This window comes from Muntiacus reevesi, chromosome 7 (genome assembly GCF_963930625.1).
Source record: "Muntiacus reevesi chromosome 7, mMunRee1.1, whole genome shotgun sequence".
NCBI classification, from domain to species: domain Eukaryota; kingdom Metazoa; phylum Chordata; class Mammalia; order Artiodactyla; family Cervidae; genus Muntiacus; species Muntiacus reevesi.
In genome coordinates, this window is record NC_089255.1 from 4,954,614 (window position 1) to 4,970,251 (window position 15,638).

Below are 15,638 nucleotides of genomic sequence, written 5' to 3' on the forward strand. Positions count from 1 at the left end.
TGTAAGCAAATCTGTTGTGTGCTGGTCTTTCTGGAGACTTCTTTAGTGTTTGAGATTTCAAAGTGGGAGGAGTAAAAAAAAAAAAAAAAAGACTAAGCACCATTACTAAACGTACTGCTATCCCTTCACATGAAACACAGGTAAAAGCCCTTCATTCATCAACCAGTTCGTCCAAGTACATGGTCAATGAACCCACACCAAAAGATAAGCCTCTGACATGGGCCTTGCACACGAGGCCATGAAGCTTCTGACTTCTGACCAACAGAGCTAGCTGTAGGAAAGTGAGTCTGTGGTAGTGTTAGAGCAGCAGAATGAAATCAATCCAGTGTCTAATTCATAAGGAAGAGCTTTCTGGAATTCAATTTGTTAGTACATCTTAGCAACTTATAATAACGCCGAGTATATTGTAAATGCTCAGTCTCATCTGACTCTTCACGGCCCCATGGACTGCAGCCCACCAGGCTCCTCTGCCCATGGAATTTTCAGGCAAGAATACTGCAGTGGGGTGCCATTTCCTCCTCCAGGGAATCTTCCCAACCCAGGGATTGAACCAGTAACTCCTACATTGGCAGGTGAATTCTTTACCTCTAGCACCAACTAGACATTGATGTCAGTAAACATTAATATCCTTCTCAAAAGTGAGAGGAAGCAAAGGTATAAAGATGTAAGTAATTCTATGAGACTCCACAATCAATGGCCTAATCAGAAGTATCTTCAAAAGAGTTTACTTTCTAATTCAGTTACCAGAGATAACAAAACCCACGATTGTGACAGCTATTCGTAAGAAAATTGCCTACAGTGGGGGCAGCAAACTCAAAGGCATGAGTGGGCTTTGCGGGAAACACACAAAGGAAACAGGGAAAATGGAGATTGCCACAGATGGGGGAGGCGGCCCCATCCAAGGGGCAGATCCCAGGCCGGTTAACTGCTATCAGTGAAGGTGCAGCGCAGGTCCAGTCTTGCCAGATACTTCAAAGTCCATTCCTCCTTCCGTGAAATCCCCAGTTTTTAACTGTCGAAATCTAATTCATATATAAACACATGCAGACCCCACAGACAATTTTCAGGCAAAACTGATCATGTCTATGAGCTGCCCTAGGGCCAGAGACCCTTGGGTTGTTATCTCTGGCCAGTTGGTGAACACATATAAAAAACCCCAAAGGTAAGTTCTTCTTGAATGTGGTTTTAGGCCTTCTTATATTCTTATATCATAAAAGCACCTTCTGCAGTGCTTTTGGTAGTCTACCTAAATCTAAGAAGCCATGAATCATATGAAATTCTGATCAAGCTAAAGAAAAAGAAAACTTTGAATTATGTTCAAACCCAACTTTATTAAAATTGTTTGGCAATTCTGGCAGCAGTACAAAGTCTCAGACCACTGGATACATTAGACATTGAGTTCATAGTTTTAGTTTGTTGTGGGTTTGAGTATATGTACTTTTTGAAATCTTCTGCCCTTCATTTAATTACCAAATGGCAAAGTGCCTTACGTTTCTCTATCTACTACCCTATTATTTATAGAACAGGAATTTGTAAAATAAGATTGAAAAAATAAAATGCACAGATTCAAAAAGTTCTCCTCAAATATTAAGAACATACAAAGTATATTGAAGACATCTACATTTAACCTTCCAAGTAACAAGGTGGGTGGTCTGATATCTTGCTTTTATTTATTGCTAATTACAATCCAGAGACCAAAGTGTTTCCAGAAACTATAAAAACCATCATTGACATTCCTAGTATGGTTCTGATGGGTTTAGCAGGAAAAACAGTGGAGCTTGATTTGACTTTTACGATCATAAGCCTTTTTATCTTTAGTGGGATTTTTCTTATATAGTAGCTCGGGGCACTATTTGCTTACTTAATCCCTTATAATTAGCATCTGCCTTATGGTAGATCTAATATTGGCCTTGTAAAGTGTGTTACTGGACAGGCAAGTGGTGGGAGACCTTCCTGTTCGAGGTGAAACTTCACTGGACCTTAAAGTAAAACCTCAGAGGGTCTGGTGCCCCTTAGTTGTTCTCCAGTGATCCTGAAGTTGCCTGTAAGAAAGAAAGAAAGAAAGCAGGGTAGGATCTTTCCATCAGACATTTCTGCCTGTTCTAAGTAGTTCTGCTTCTCTAGCAGTGTTTGAAAATTCAGTACATGGCAATGAAGCTTCTGCTGTTTTGTTCCTGTGATAAGAGTATCTATCTCTTGGGGATTGGAATGCAGGAAATAAAGCAGGGCAATCAGTTGAGAGAATTCTGCCCTGGCTTCTCGCAAAGGCTGTACTTTCCTAAGATGGATAAGGATATTCAGTCTTTTCAGGCACTGTGCATTTCTGGGCATTCCCACGACTGATGAAAGATCCCTCAGCTAAACAGCCCATTGACCTCAGAGGTAGAAGACTGCCATAGCATGTTACTATTGGTTGCCATCACTGCTCAAAGACAAAGCAACTTGGGAATCAAAACAGGCAAGTTTCTTTATTCACGCTATCAGAATAGGATCTCAACGTTGCAAAGGTTAACTACGCAAGTTATTTGTGTTGTCTCAGCAGATCAGACCTACGGACATGAAGTCATGGCAGCGGCGGATTTATCAGTATAGTTCTCACTCTTATTTCCCTAATGACGATAAGGTATTTTCTTTAGTAATAAGTATAAATTTTGAAATCTTTCAATAATCAATTCTTTGCATCTAATTTAAGCTTTTTCTTTTTAATAAATGGAAGTACAGTCTCTGAAATTAAAGAAAGTAAGAGAATACAGAGCGGCCTTTTCCCCAAGTTAAGGCTCTTTCTATACGTCAACTTAAGAATTTAAATAATTCACATAATATCTAGAACAAAAAAAGCAATGTATCCATGTGATGCTGTTGACCTACAAAGCACTCAAATAAAGGAGAGAGAAACTACACTTACGAACGGAGTCCTGACCCCAAACGCGCTGTGGAATGTCATGGTGACTTTGTTTCTATGTCCTGTTCTTTGGTCAAAGGCGTGGCACGTGTCAAAAGGCGGACTGTACAGGTGCAGGCTCACAGCAGGCTCTGTGTGGCTAATGTTCTCCACTCGATGTAAGCCAATGGAATCTAAACAATACCCAAGAGGCATGGAGAGATGAAGGGGCTTAGATGATGGACTTAGGTAAAAATGTTAATCACCTCAAATCTTAAATCAACCAATACATATGGAATTATTAAAAACTAGTTATAACTGAACTTCCAGTTAAAGGGTAAATGACACTCTGCTTTTTTCCTGAAGACGCTCTTTCCTGAAGTGGAAGAATTAAAAAGGCATCAACATATAAAGATAAAAGGAAAAGAAAAAAACGTCTTTATTAAAGTGAAAAAAAAAAAAACTTAAAAAAATTGAAAGTACAGAAGTAGATTGATGACTTTGCAGAGGAGAGAAAGCTAAATCCTCAGTTATGCTTGGACATGGCCAAGAAATAACCTGATTTATACCCTGAAACTGACAAACAGCACAGAGACTGGCAGCACAGACACTTCCTGAAATGAAGGTAAAGACGGGCTTCAGATATAAGAACTCGTTGAAGTCTATCTTAAGTTTAGCCTCAAACTCTTTCCATCACGTCTCCCTCCCCTCCCCTCTAACCCTGGTAGAAGTCTGAGATCTATTTATTCTCTAGAAAGAGTATAGCAGATGAACTCAGGACCGGTGGATACTTGGTGAAAAACTGGTGACTAAAATGAAAATTTACACATTGAGTGGTAAGATCTCCACTTTCTTCATCACAAAATTGCCAAAATGCTGCCAGATGGGAATTTCTTCTCCAGACAAGAAATGGGAAACAGTTTCTCTGAGAATCTGATCAGCTCAAGAAAAAACTGAAGATATGGCCCTTGGTTGGTCCTCAAGGAAAAGCTTTACCATGATGATCTAGAGTGAAGTCCAGTTGACAAACACCATCCATGTGTGAAAGCTTCCAATTAACTTTTGTGTCCCTGGTTTTTAAATGCTAGCACACAGTCAGGGCCACCAGACATGTGAGCAGAGCCTCTAGTATAATAGAGGCAAGAGCAACCTGAAAAAAGGCAACGTGAAACAGACACGACTCATGAGAAGGCTAAAAAAACAAAACCAAAAACATCAATATCCTCATAGAAACAAGAGAGAGGGCGTTCCCTGGTGGTCCAGAAGTTAGAACTGAGCACTTTTACTGTGATGAGCTGAGTTCAAACCCTGGTTGGGGAACAAAGATCCTGTATAAGCCACCTGGTGCTTAGAGACAGAGATAAGAGGAGAATACCATAAAAGGGCTAGAGAGTAAAAAGAGCTTTCATAGATATAAAGAGAAGAAATAAAAATCTGAATAGAAGCGCTAGAAGAAAAACCTGTGAAGACTCAAAGAACAAAGGGCCAAAGATAGAACATAGGGAAGATAAATAAACCCAAAACACCAGAGGACTAGTTCGGAAGGTTTAACATCTGACCCATAGTAGTTTCAGAAACAAACACAACAATAGCAAAATCAAAGAAACGACCTGAGAATATTATTTTGAAGAACGTGAATTCCTAGCTCATAGGACCTCGTGAGCTCCCAGCACAACGAGTGTCATGAAACAAAGTGCATCAAAAGACACCCAAAGAGAAGGCCTCAAGAGTTCCTAGAAAGAAAAAATAGGATTCAGAGAAATATTCAAGAATCAGAATGGAACCAGGCTTTCAACAAGAAGAATGGAAACTAAAAGACAAGGGGTGACCTTTATAATTCTGAGAAAAAGCGGTTGCCAGGTCATGATTTCATAAGGGTTGAAGACAGAGATTTTTAGATATAAGAGGTCTCAAAAATTTATCTTCCGTGTACCCTTTCTCACAGGGCCATTGGAAGACTTGTGCTACCAAAACAAGCATGCGAACCCAAGAGAAAGCAGGCATGAGATCAGGAAATGAGGGAATAGGCGCCCGGAGAGAGGAAATGGAAAGCCTGGATGGTGTGAGGGGACCCCGGGGGAGCCCTGGCCAGCCAATCCACATTGAAGGAGGTCAAAAGGCCCAGGGGAGGTGTCTTCAAGAAGACTGAAATAAACAAAACAGTATTTTTATACCTGTGGATAAAGAAATTTCTATAGTAGAGAGACAGTTGGAAGGTGAATCAAGGAAGGAGTTCAGGGTATTAGTGTAGTTAGTTGTTGTTCAGTTGCTAAGTCATGTCCGAGTTTTGTGACCCCATGAACTACAGCACACCAGGCTTCTCTGTCCCCCACGCTCTCCTGGAGTTCGCTGAAGTTCATGTCCGTTGAGTCGGTGATGCTATCCGACCATCTCATCCTCCGCCACCCTCTTCTCCTTAGGGCACTTAATTTGGCCTTACGCTTTATCATCTAGCTCCAGGAGCTTGCATGACAAAGAACAACGTAGCCCAGAAACAGAAGACTTTGATTCTACTCCCAGTTAGACTGACTGCCTTTGAACAACTCAGAACTTCCAGGATCTTCTGTCTTCCTCATTTAAAAAAATGGGGCTTAGTTCTTAGATATGCAAACCCTTCCATTTTATAGCCTATGCTTTTATAATACACTGGCTTAATTTTGAACAAAAGTTAAACATTCTGAAGAACTGATTGCCTTTCCCCTCCAATTTCAAGCAAAGATCCCACAAAAACAGCTCGCCCATTCTTTAGAAGCCCCCAGTGCTCATGTCTGATCCCTGATGCTAGTAATTCCAACATTATTATTAGTTTCTCCCTCCTTTCCTTTTTGCCAATGATATACCCTCTGTCACACTAATACCAGACCGTTCTTGGTGATACTTATGAATGACAGCTTGTTCGAGGCAATGTCCACCTTCCACCTATTAAGACAGGTAACTTGATTTCCTTGCCCCATTTTCCCTCACCTTCCCCCTGTGATGCATACTGCTTGATCAAGACATTCCCAGTAAAATTCTGCTGACCAAAGAAAGCTCTTACTCGAAGCTTGTCTTGGAGGCTAAGGCCCTGATCTAGCTTTACTCTCCTATTATTCCTATCCAAGTCCATTCTTCTTCCCTTCCAGCTAGACCATCCGTGCAGTTTTCATTCTTTGCAATGGCTGTGCCTTCACTCATGCTTTCCTGTACTTGAAACATCTTTCCTCTGATCACTATCCATATCTAGCATTCCTCCTGCATGTAAAAATCAAAGGTTGAAAGTCTGTAGTTTTTGAGTAATACGTCTACAGAAATATTTAGCTTATCTTGTCCAGTATTTTGCAGGTTAGCAAAATTTCCCATAAAAATCAAGAATTTCCCAGGACCTCTCTGGTGGTCCACTGGTAAAGATGGTGAGCTTCCAGTACACAAGACATGGGTTCAATCCCTGGTCAGGGAAGTCTGGCATGCCATGAGGTGCAGCAAAAAAAAAAAAAAAAAAAAAAATCAGAATATTCCACTTTTATGGAAAAAAGTCAGGATGATCTCACTGGAGCTGATAGTCATGTTGTCCCTTTAGACAGGACCGCTTGCACACCAGTTCCCACAGTCTCTTGCATTGAAGATCCTTGAAAAAAAACCTTAAGTGTTTTCCAAGATCTAACAAAGCTTCACAATGACTCTGTGATTCTAGCGGAAAGTAATTATTCTGAAAGGCTTTTGGCTTTATTGTGAGGAGTATTGGTAATCTTGCTCTTGGGAGTCTCGTGTGCCTGCTATTTATGTGTGTGTATTTATTTATGTGTATGTATTTATGTGTGTCTCTTCAGTCGTGTGTGACTCTGTGCGACCCCATGGATTGTAGCCCACCAGGCTCCTCTGTCCATGGGATTCTCCAGGCAAGAATACTGGAGTGGGTTGACACGCCCTCCTCCAGGGGACCTTCCCGACCCAGGAGTGGAACCCACATCTCTTATGTCTCCTGCATTGGCAGGCAGTTTCTTTAGTGCCATTTGGGAAGTCCACCTCAAATAAGAGTTTCCTGCCACTTGAGGAATTAACCTCCTTGTGTTATGTGAATGGGGGAAAAGTTCCTACACAATCTGACCTTTGTAAGTGACTTGCATTCTTAAACTAATGAGCAAAATTAAGCCACGTACCAAGGCCAATATTTAACTTTAAGAAGAAAGAACTTGCTTTGCCAGAAAAGCCTCTGTAATACTTTATTTTAGATAAGTGGGATAGCGTCCCAACTAAGAGTGTGGGCTTTGGCATCAAATTCTTTGGGTTAAAGTCCTGAGTGACCTTACTCTTCGTATGTGTTGGCAATTTCATCTGTAAATGGGAATAAAAAAGTTATCTCATAGAAGCTTTGAGGAGCTTTTTGCAGTTACTAAGCCCTTTAGGAACACAGATGTTAATCATTGCCTCTACTGAAGAGCGTTCAGCTCTCCCATATTATATTCAGGAGAAAGAATGAATTGTCAGAGATCTAGAAATCATTGCTAAATAATGTGCTTCATAAAGTTTCTCCTGAGAATACTGTATGCACTTTAGGAAAACAGGGACTAGCTAGCATTCTTAATCACTTCCAGAACATTTCTTTCCATTTTCTAACCAAAGACTAATACTTCCAACTTGGCCTCTCACCTTTATTAAAAGACTCTCCTTATGTAAAGTCCTATTTGATTCTAACTGTCCTAAGACTTGGTAGGTAAATGACTCTTCAATGGATGCTAGCCTGCATGCATGTTTTTAATAAGTGATTCCTTTCCACACATGGGGATGGTTTAGTTACTGTCATGTCCAACTCCTTGCAACCATCCACATGCAAAAGCTTTAAGGAAAAAAAGCAAAATCCACTGCTTTTAAGTTACTTCCTAAGCAGATGAGATCATGCCTACAGGACCCATGCTCTACTGCACAAATGTAAGAGAGCAATATTTCAGATGGGCGTGCAAGGTTTTCCCCACTAGTTTGTTAAATGTATTGGATGTTACCGTTGATGTAGGCACACTGGTTTTCCCTCAAGATTCTTTCAGACTTCTTGATCATCTCATTGGATTTCTTGTCAGGCCAGGCAAACAATGTCTCCTTTAGATTTCCCTGCAGCATCTTCAGAAAGCAGTGGGAGTCGGTGTGATCATGGATACTGCTATATTTACACAAAACAACAACTGAACTCAGTAGATGAACTCAGACCTGTAACAGTCTGTCCAGAGCTTACAGCTATAACTGTCAGTAGGATACCTCCCAGGCCAATATCCTTTTCAGCTGGATTGCTAAATGTCATCAATTTATAATTCAACATTGTTCAGGGCAAAGTAATGCAACACTATATTTTCCATGTTGATGCATATAAGGGGTACAGTTTTGATCCATAACCCTACTGAAGAACAGTTCACTTTTTTAAACCCTGTTGTAAAACTACTTTGCTAACAGAAACACAAAACCAGTAACCATTTATCTTTTCCAAGATACAGCTTTTCAGTTAGAACTTGATTTAAAAACTACATTAGTGTAACTTTAGAAAGGATAATAATAACTGTAATAACAGCATCACGTTGAGAAGGTCAAAGGTCACATGACTGTTTTCCCCCTCGGGCTTTTTTTCTCTTTCTTCTGGAGGACAAAAGGTATGAACGTGTGTGACCAACTGAAAATTATACTGTAAAGTATATAAAATGTTAACATTTTATAGATTTAGAGTATCCTACCTGTGATTACTTCCCAATATTGATGGAAGAATAAAAAAGCAAATTGGATTTGGGGAAAGAGTTTATTCCTGTAAATAGTATTTAAGCTTATTAAGTAGTATCAGCTATAGGGTTGATTAAAAGGTATGAATTTGTATACATTAGAGCATTTATTTCGTACGTTGAATTCTGTTAACCCATATATGTACCATAAGAACTTGCTTCCTAATTCACAGAGCGTTGTCCTACTCCTAACATATAATCTGCTTTCAAAAAATTTTGAGAGGATGAAAACAACTTCATTCTAGATAGATAAGTAAATGCACTCTATAAACCTAACTTTCCAAAATCTTATAAATTCATGTTTCCTTTCTTGTACCAAAAACGGGTCTGGATTATTGTTTGTTTGTTTGTTTTACCATTTTCAGACCGAGGAGGACCTACTTAGAGAGGAAATCATACTTGATTGGTAGTGAGACTTGCAAATGCATCAGCTGAGGGAAAACTAAGGAACCAAGAACTGGTATTAGCCTAAATTACCTTATCTCTATATAAAGAAAATAAACAGTCAGCTTGAAGTAGAAAATTTTCCAAATTGCTTTTCTAGTTTCACATCTGGATGCTTTGGTCTTTGGCCTGACAATTGTTTACACACTTCAAAGCACCGCAAAGGTCAAGTTTTAGCATAATTCCATAGAAAGTTTAACTCCAGAGAACACAGAGGTTAAATTAAGCTGGTTACTTACCACCACCTCCTTTGATTTACCACTCATTTGAGCAGCAGGTCTCTCAGACATGGTATATGCTAAACCCCTCATGCTAATTCCCATGAGAAGTTTTGCTGGGATTAGGGAACACTGTGAACAATTTGTGATTTATTAGTGCTCACAGACACGTGGCCAGTTTGCACTATACTTTTCATGTGCTGGACTAAGTACTTTAATAAATATCCAAACGAGCAGCTGTCTTACCTGCCATGTCCTTCACCCCAGCACAGAATCATGAGATTAAATTTTCCATTTCCTTGATCCACAAGATTTCGAGTATACCTAAAAAGAACATTTCAGAAGCTTGAATTTGTTTGATGAGACAAGCACTGGGAGAAAAATGTCATACAGTATCATTAATTTACAAATGCTAATATTTTTACCTCTCAGCAACTTTAAATGTGGTTGTCTAGTTAGAAATTGAGCACAAATGAAAACAAATATTTTTCTATGGTTCATTTTAGACATTTTTGTATTTTGAATCACTGTTCACAGCTGCTCAGTTTCAATCAGTGGCATGAAAAAGGTAACCAAAAAAAAAAAATTCAAATTCCTTGATTTTTCACGTGACAGCCTCAAACTGATAAAAAGAATAAAAGTTTCTCACAGAAAGTATTTTCAAAGTACACTACTGCTCTAAGCAAGAATGCTGCTATTATCTTTTGTCCCCCTCCCTGTAGCTAAACCAGAATTTGAGAAACAAGGTTTTACTAAATAGCTGTTCTAGAATTCTCCTTAGTTTTACTACAGCCAAGACACAAATGACATCCACATTCAAAAGCATCAGAATGAAAAGTCCTCCAGAGGGACCTAAGTACCAGGACAAAAGTCACTGTACTCGTGAAGTAAAATAATACCCTAAACCTTGTACATTAGCAACTGGCCTCCAAAAATCTCAAACCAAAACAACCCCACCCACACCACCCCACCTCAGAAAATCAACTTTAAAGCTTCTCTTGGTCTAGCGGGTTCTCTTGACACCATCTAATTAACAAAGTCCATCTAATTAACAAAGTTAGGTAATTAAGACATTTATTTAAACTCATTTTTAAGGAAAGGAATCTTTATCCCGTGTTGTTTGTTCACATGGTCATCTGCTCACTGTGCCCCACACACCCCCTCCTCCCCTGGGCTAGAGGCCAGGTGCTGGCAGAGCAGGGTCCCTGAGATTGATTAGTGGATTAGAGGACAGTTATCCTTACTTTGCAGCCCTTTATGATCTGCAAGGAGCCACACACATAGCCCTTGACCCTGGGAAACGCTTCTGTACTAGGGATCCCAGTTTCCTTCCACCAGTCTTAGGGTCCTCCTCTTGCTGGGGCTTCTTCCAGAGAATTTACTGCCTAGCACTTACTCTGTGTTGCTTCTTCTGCACTGGCCTTCCCAAGGCCACGATGGCATTGATTTCTGTTCTCCCATCTCCCTCCCTCCTCCAACTGCAGGACTGCACCCATTATCTTACTGAGGGGTGCTTCAGAAACCTGTGGAATAAGTCAACCCAAAGGTATCAAGTGGTTTCGAGCTTGTCTGTCAAGGTAAATTCAAGGCCTTGGAAATGCCCTTGTTCTTACAAGCTACCCTGGTTAATTGATTTCACTTGGTCAATAATAAATCTAGGCAAAAGAAAACTATGATGGCACCTTATGTCTATAGGAAGTTTAGCAGTGGTTTAGAGTGTAGGCTCCGGAACGAGAATGCTAATTTGAATCCTGGACATAAGTTCTTATGCAGGTAATCCAACCCTCTCACTACCTACTCTTCCTCCCCCAATGGCACCTATCTCACAGAACCGCTGCAAGGTAATAAGTTAGTTCACGTGCCAAGTGATCGGAAGAGGCCCAGAGCCCTCCCAACCCTCAACACAACCAACCATTATGACCGAAGCGCTGGCTACCCTTCGGAAAAAGAAATCCTCACTCTTCTGGGTGACTAAATTTTACTCTTCTCCCCAGGGGATTGGTAGTGCTTCATGTTTCAATTTTACTTAATCTCCAAGCCAGGGCTGCCACGAGCAGCCACCCGTTCATCTCACTCTAGCACAGCTGAGGAGCAGGGGTCTTCAATTTACATTCCAGACGCTCAGATCTAAAGGATAAGAAACGGCATATTGCTTGGGGGCTGAAAGAGAAGCACTCATTTGAGAACCAAACAGTGGGTTTAAATAAACCCGCAGTCGGTGGAGACAACTTGCTTTGGGAGAGGGATCAGCATAGACTGAAAAATAGCAGCTGACATCCCCAGGTCGTTATTTTATATTAGCAAAAATGCTTGCCAGCGGACGCCTGGTTGCAGGCGACCGAGGGAGAAGTAATGTCGCTTAATTGTATCTTCCACGGTCACCCCTTTCTCCGGACCGCTCTTGGACCTTCTCCTAGGAGCACCCCAGGTTAATCCAGCCAGTCCGAGCCTGAGGGCGTCCAGCCCCCAGGGGCTCCCCGCATCTCCTCCGCGGACTAGGCGAGCGAAGGCTCCGGAGCCGGGTGGGGGGTGGAGGGCTACTGCTCTGGACGCCAAGGTTGGGAGGAGGAGCAGTGTTCGGAAGCCGAGCGGTCGATCAACGAGAAGAGAACAGAAAACTTGCAGCCGCGCGGTGTCCTCCCCTCCGGGAGCCTGTCGCAGTCTCGGGCCAGTGGGACCCACCTTCGGCCCTAAGCGCAGGGCGCAGGCCCCAGGGCTCGCGGGCATGGAGGCGCGGCGCTGGGGTGCGGGAGCGGGCTGGGAGCATCGCGAGGGTGGGCGCGGCGGGCGCCGAGCCGCCTGCGCTCTCCGGCGGTCGAACCCCCTCCTCCCGCGCCGGCCGCCGTTGGGCCGGGAGGCCGGCGCTGCGGAGCCTCGGAGAGCGGGGCGAGAGCGCGCTCACCTGTACTGGTCGAACTTGGCGTACAATGCCCACTCGGCGGGGTTGCTCTCGTAAGCCTCCAAGACTGCCTGCACCTCCTCCACGTTGACCTCCTCGCCGGCGAAGAGTTGGTGCAGGACGCGGATCAGATCGGCCAGGGTGCGGGGCTTTAGCACCTCGGTCCGCTCCATCCCCCGAGGAACTGGCGGCACGCGTCTCGCTGAAGGATGATGAAGGAGGAGCCGAGGAGCCGGAGGCGAGAGTCCCTAGGCGCTAAGCTAGACAGTTACACGCGACACAAAGCCCCCTAACGCAAGAGGGTCACGGCGTAAATAAGCCCTTTGCCAAGATACCCGCCCTGGCGGGTCTGGGTACGCGCTGCGCACACAAATTCAAAATCAAACCTTGTAGGGTCAGCCTCCCAGGGCCCTTTTAAAGCTCTCGGAGTCGGCGGGAATGTACCAACGTCCCTCGGAGGGTGGGGAGGAGGGGGAAGCGACCTGAGAAGGGTGGTTAAAGCGGCGACAACGTGTGCGCGCAAGGCCCACGCAAACGACCCCGGCTCCCTCGGCACCCTCACCCTGGCGGAACGCTGTCCTCGCGGGTCCCAGCGCTTGCGATGGGCTTCGCACAGTCTCTCCCCCGCCGGAGCAGGGCGCCTTTTGACAGCCCATCCAAAGCCTACTCCCCCGCCCAGCTCCCTGAGGCTCCGTTCTGCAGCCTCGAGTCAAAACGCTAGGTCGTCGACAGAAGGGGTCTGGAGAAGGGGAGGACGACGGGCAGGAAGGAATGGGAAAGAAAGGGGGTTTTCTTCCAAATGGAGCCGAGGGGTTGTGAACAGTTTGCCAAGGTTGAGGATGGATTGCACTCCTAAGGCTGGAGAGCTACTGTTCCGCCGATTGAAACCATCGATAACGTGCTTCAAGGCTAGGTGAAAATAAATGAAAATCTTTAAAAAATTTTTGAATGTGTTGTACTTTAAATTACAGTTTGACGAGGGAGACTTGTGTCTAGAGCAACCTAGTGAAACAATAGGCCGGATATCCCTCTGATTTTTAAAATCAAACATTTCCTTAAAAATAATATATTCAATGCAAAGACCTGATGTTTCAAGTAATGGGTCAAAGAAATTTAAAGCGTTCTAGTTACTTAAATCTCTCAATTTTAGGCTTGTGCTTGAAGGATAATACCACTGGTACTTGTGTGTACCAGTAATACATACAAGAAAATGCATTTCTATGTTGTGTGTGGCACACGGCAAGCTTTGATATGAACACAAATTAGGTATAAATGAAAATAAAAGTGAAGGACAGAAGAAATGCCAGTAGACTCTTTCTTTTTCACTATAGATAGATTGGGGTTTATTAAAGGTCTAGACTTCTGGAAGACTGGTTTATTTTTCCTAGATTTTGCTCCAAGGTATTTATATGTATATACATATGTATGAATATATGTATATATTGTAAATATGTTAGTACTCCAGAAGCCAACCTTTTGTGGTGTGTGTTGCAGGGTGGTTACAGAATCATAGGACAAAGTATTAAAAACTTGCACCCTTTTGATCATTTGCTCAAAATTTTTTATTCCTGTATTTCCTGTTGTTCAGTTGCTAAGTGCTACTCTTTGCAACCCCACTTCCCTGTCCCTCACTACCTTCCAGAGTTTGCTCAAACTCTTGTCCATTGAATTGATGATGCCACCCAACCATCTCATCCTCTGTTGCCCCCTTCTCTTGCCCTCAATCTTTCCCAGCATCAGGGTCTTTTCCAATGAGTCAGTTCTTCGCATTACGTGGCCAAAGTATTAGAGCTTCAGCTTCAGCATCAGTCGTTCCAATGAATATCCAGGGTTGATTTCCTTTAGGACTGACTGGTTTGATCTTGCAGTCCAGGAGATTCTCAAGAGTCTTCTCTAACACCACAATTCGAAAGCATCAATTCTTTGGTGCTCAGCCTTCTTTATGGTCCAACTCTCACATCCTTACACAACTACCAGGAAACACATTGCTTTAACTATATACGGACCTTTGTCGGCAAAGTGGTGTCTCTTCCAAGGAGTATGCATCTTTTAATTTTGTGGCAGCAGTCATTGTCTGCAGTGATTTGGGAGCCCAAGAAAGTAAAATCTGTCACTGTTTCCACTTCCCCCCTTCTATTTGCCATGAAGTGATGGGATCAGATGCCATAATCTGTTTTTGAATGTTTAGTTTTAAGTCAGCTTTTTCACTCTCCTCTTTGACCCTCATCAAGAGGCTCTTTACTTGCTCTTCGCTTCTGCCATAAGGGTGGTGTCATCTGCACATCTGAGGTTGTTGATATTTTTCCCGGCAATCTTGATTCCAGCTTGTGCTTCATCCAGCCCAGTCTTTCACATGCTATACTCTGCATATAAGTTAAATAAGCAGGGTGACAATATACAGCCTTGACATACTCCTTTCCCAATTTTGAACCAGTCTGTTGTTCCATGTCCAGTTCTAACTGTTGCTTTTTGACCTGCATACAGGTTTCTCAGGAGACAGGCAAGGTGGTCTGGTATTTCCATCTCCTTTAAGAATTTTCCACATTTTGTTGTGACCTACACAGTAAAAGCTTTAGCATAGTCAAAGAAGCAGAAATCGATTTTTTTTTTATTCCCTTGCTTTTCCTATGATCCAACGGATGTTGGGAATTTGACCTCTGGTTCTTCTGCCTTTTCTAAATCCAGCTTGTAGTTGGATTACAGTTGGATATCTGAAGTTCTTGGTTCATGTACTGTTGAAGCCTACCTTGAAGGATTTTGAGCATTACCTTGCTAGTATGTGAAATGGGTGCAATTGTATGGTAGTTTGAACATTCTTTGGCACTGCTTTTCTTTGGGATTGGAATGAAAACTGACCTTTTCCAGTCCTGTGGCTGCTACTGAATTTCCTGTTGAGTCTCTTAATTACTGAATACCTCATTTCAGCCATTTTAACTCACAAATATTGGGAATGAAAAACAAAAATCAAATACAAGCTTAACGTTCCTTCATTTCATAGTGGATTACACTTCCCTAAATTTTTCAGACAGTATTTTCTTTTTCCAGCTCCTCTTGACATTCAGAGACCTCAAGGATACACATATATACACACACACATATATATATGTATACACATTATATATATATATATATAATATTATATGTATCTATAATCAAGGATCTATCTATATAATATAGCTATATCCACAGGTTCATATTGCCTCTCTAAACTCTCCCCCCAAAATAACGATTGACCCCCTCTGTGGATGTCTCCTACATCTCCCTAATTGCATACACTGAGAGCAATCTTGAACACCTTTTAGTACCCCAAATGAAATATACCGTATGTAAAAACTCCTTTCGAACATGCTTTTCATTTCCTGGAGGTTCTACTTCCACGAGGCTACCGAAGTTTAAGAACCTCATCCACCACTGTCTACTTTTTCCAACTTCACTCTCATTTCAGTTCAGCTCAGTTGCTC

The 15,638-nt window shown here is 42.3% G+C and overlaps 1 protein-coding gene across 1 annotated transcript; it reads right to left on the bottom strand.

Annotated features, from left to right (window-relative positions):
- Window positions 1–1,311: 1,311 nt before the first annotated feature.
- CDO1 (cysteine dioxygenase type 1) lies at window positions 1,312–12,767 on the bottom strand. Its single transcript, XM_065941503.1, has 5 exons — window positions 12,181–12,767; window positions 9,525–9,602; window positions 7,858–8,012; window positions 2,906–3,075; window positions 1,312–2,042 (listed from the first exon to the last, which is right to left on the bottom strand). Exons 1-5 carry the CDS (start codon window positions 12,348–12,350, stop codon window positions 2,013–2,015), a joined length of 603 nt encoding a protein of 200 aa, XP_065797575.1. The 5' UTR covers window positions 12,351–12,767; the 3' UTR covers window positions 1,312–2,012.
- Between the last annotated feature and the right edge of the window lie 2,871 nt (window positions 12,768–15,638).